At 41.2% G+C, this 2,500-nt stretch overlaps 1 protein-coding gene across 1 annotated transcript in view; it reads left to right on the forward strand.

Moving 5' to 3' along the window:
• The window catches only part of chrnb1 (cholinergic receptor, nicotinic, beta 1 (muscle)), a 30,195-nt gene extending 28,501 nt beyond the window's left edge, over positions 1 to 1,694 (forward strand). The window contains exon 11 of the mRNA XM_012830808.3: positions 1,242 to 1,694. Coding sequence (XP_012686262.2) covers positions 1,242 to 1,388 — 147 coding nt within the window. The 3' untranslated portion in view covers positions 1,389 to 1,694. The remainder of the gene's footprint in view (positions 1 to 1,241) is intronic.
• The last annotated feature ends 806 nt before the right edge of the window (positions 1,695 to 2,500 follow it).

A 2,500-nucleotide genomic window follows, 5' to 3' on the forward strand; every position in this document is an offset into this window, starting at 1 on the left:
CTGAACGACTTCTCTACCTCCTGTCACCCAAGTGTTTAAATAAACGCTCTGCCAATGGTCATTAGTCCACATCCAAAACAAGTGTGTGGCATGAACCTGCTTTCAAAAGGATAAACCCTACAGGGCAGGGCTTTACAGTATATAATGCTCATTACCTCTTCAAAAAGGTTTTTAAATGATTGTATCACTAAATATTCAGTTAATTCAGTTAATGTTCACCTCTATCACTATAAGTTTCTTATCTTATCTCATCTTCTTATCTACACGTTTTTTAGAGGCTGACCTCTGACTGCTTCATGGGAGGGGCACAGAGATGCTCTCATGAGAAGGTTCTAGGGTGACCTTAAGGGGCAATCTGTGATAAAACATCCTGTGATACACACACAAACAACAAGAAACACTTAACAATGAGCTGGCTTTCTGGAACTGGTAACATCAAAGCAAGCAGACATAAAGAGCACAGTGGATTGTAGTAGCTAGCAAAGGGCCCTGCTTCAATCAGGATGGAATACACAGGTATCTACGGTGGCCTATCTACAGATCTACACATCTACCTCATAAAGCTGATTGAGAGAATGCCAAGAGAGTGCACAGCAGTCATCAAAGCTAAAGGTGGCTACTTTGAAGAATCTAAAATATAAAACATATTCTGGTTTGATTACCAACTTTTTGTTTACTACATAATTCCATATGTGTTCTTTCATAGTTATTCTGTCTTCAGTATTAATCTACAATGTAGAACATATAAATATATGTATTATAAGTACATAGTATCATTTGTTTGTATAATTATTTACTTAAGTGAAGTAAAGTGAGGTAATGTTGGTCTGGATAGGATGCCTTGGAATACTCTACCTTTAATACAGATGGACTTGCTCTTTAATGTTGCATAGTTGCAACAGTTGCATAGGATGCAGCTCTGCATGCGTGTGCTGCAGGCCAGGGCCTTGTGTACAGGAAGGTGCCATAGCAACCAAAGGATTCACACAGACCCCACTCGTTGATGAAATGGGGGATTTTCATGGTCTCTTCCAAGTCACTCAAAATAAAAGCAGCAAGCTTTTTCACAATTCTTTTAAAGGGTTCTTTCTCAACTTTTCAAATTCCCAGTTATGTCTTTTCTCTCTTTCACTCTTTCTCTCTGAATCACTCCCTACCATAGTATTTCATTAATTTCATATCTTTTGTTTCCCCTTCTTTCTATCCCTCTCTTTCCTCCTATCTCTCTCTCTCTCTCTCAGCTGAAGGAAGATTGGCAGTACGTTGCCATGGTAGTGGACCGGCTCTTTCTGTGGATCTTTGTGGTTTTTACCACTGTGGGCACATTGGCCATCTTTGCTGATGCCAGTTTCAATGCCACGCCCAGTGACCCCTTCAGTGGCCAATGAGGATCCTTGCCCCACCCTTTTCCCTGTCTTGCAGCCAATCCACTGCTGATGCCAGTTTCAATTCCACGCCCAGTGACCCCTTAAGTGGCCAATGATGATCCTAGCCCCACCCTTTTCCCTGTCTTGCAGCCAATCCACTGCTCTGCAGTGCTTCAGAAGTTCTGCCTCAAAGTCAGACAGTCCATTGCCTGTTCTGTATCAAGTTTTGTCAAGATATTTCATAAATCCATCTTGCACAGGCTCTAGATGCCTTTGATACATAAACACACACACACACACACACACACACACACTCACCTATGTACACAATCACTTTCACACACATCCATCAAACACTGGCCTTAGATGCCTTTGATACACACACACACACACACACACACACATACACACACACACACACAGACACACACACACACACACACTTGCTGTCATATATATCCATCATTCACAAGCCTTAGATTCATTTGATACACACACACACACACACGCACACGCACACGCACACGCACACGCACACACACACACACACACACACGCACACACGCACACACAGACAGACAGACAAAATGTTCAAGGACACGGAAGCGCTCACACATTCATCGAAAGTGTCTTGCTGTGTTTGATGCTGTTATCATGTGACCTAAATCTGATGATTAGAAATGGCATCAAAGTATGACTTTGTATTGGTTGATAGGGGAGTTATTCTTTAAAAAATACATAGATATTGAAGATTTTGTCAAATAACTACACTAACAACTGTGTTAAATAAAACTTTTTGACAGTTGCAAAATGGTGTAAAAAAAACAGGTGTAAGCATTTTACCTCAGGCGCTCACTCGCTGAATTGGAGATGCCTTTTCTAATATTTATGTGTTGAAGTATTGATGTATGTTTGTTCTGTGGAAGCGTAATGGGGTCGTTTTCATGAATAAAGTTAGTTGGTGTGAGAATAGTGTGAAATGTGTGTGTGTGTGTGTGTGTGTGTGTGTGAAGGGTCGGGGGGATATGTGGAAAATCATTAGGATGCCTGTTTTGTGTATTTGAATGTATGTGTGTTTGTGTGTGTGTGTGTGTGTGTGTGTGTGTGTGTGTGTGTGTGTGTGTGTGTGTGTG

The sequence above is a fragment of the Clupea harengus genome, chromosome 18 (assembly GCF_900700415.2).
Source record: "Clupea harengus chromosome 18, Ch_v2.0.2, whole genome shotgun sequence".
Taxonomy (NCBI): domain Eukaryota; kingdom Metazoa; phylum Chordata; class Actinopteri; order Clupeiformes; family Clupeidae; genus Clupea; species Clupea harengus.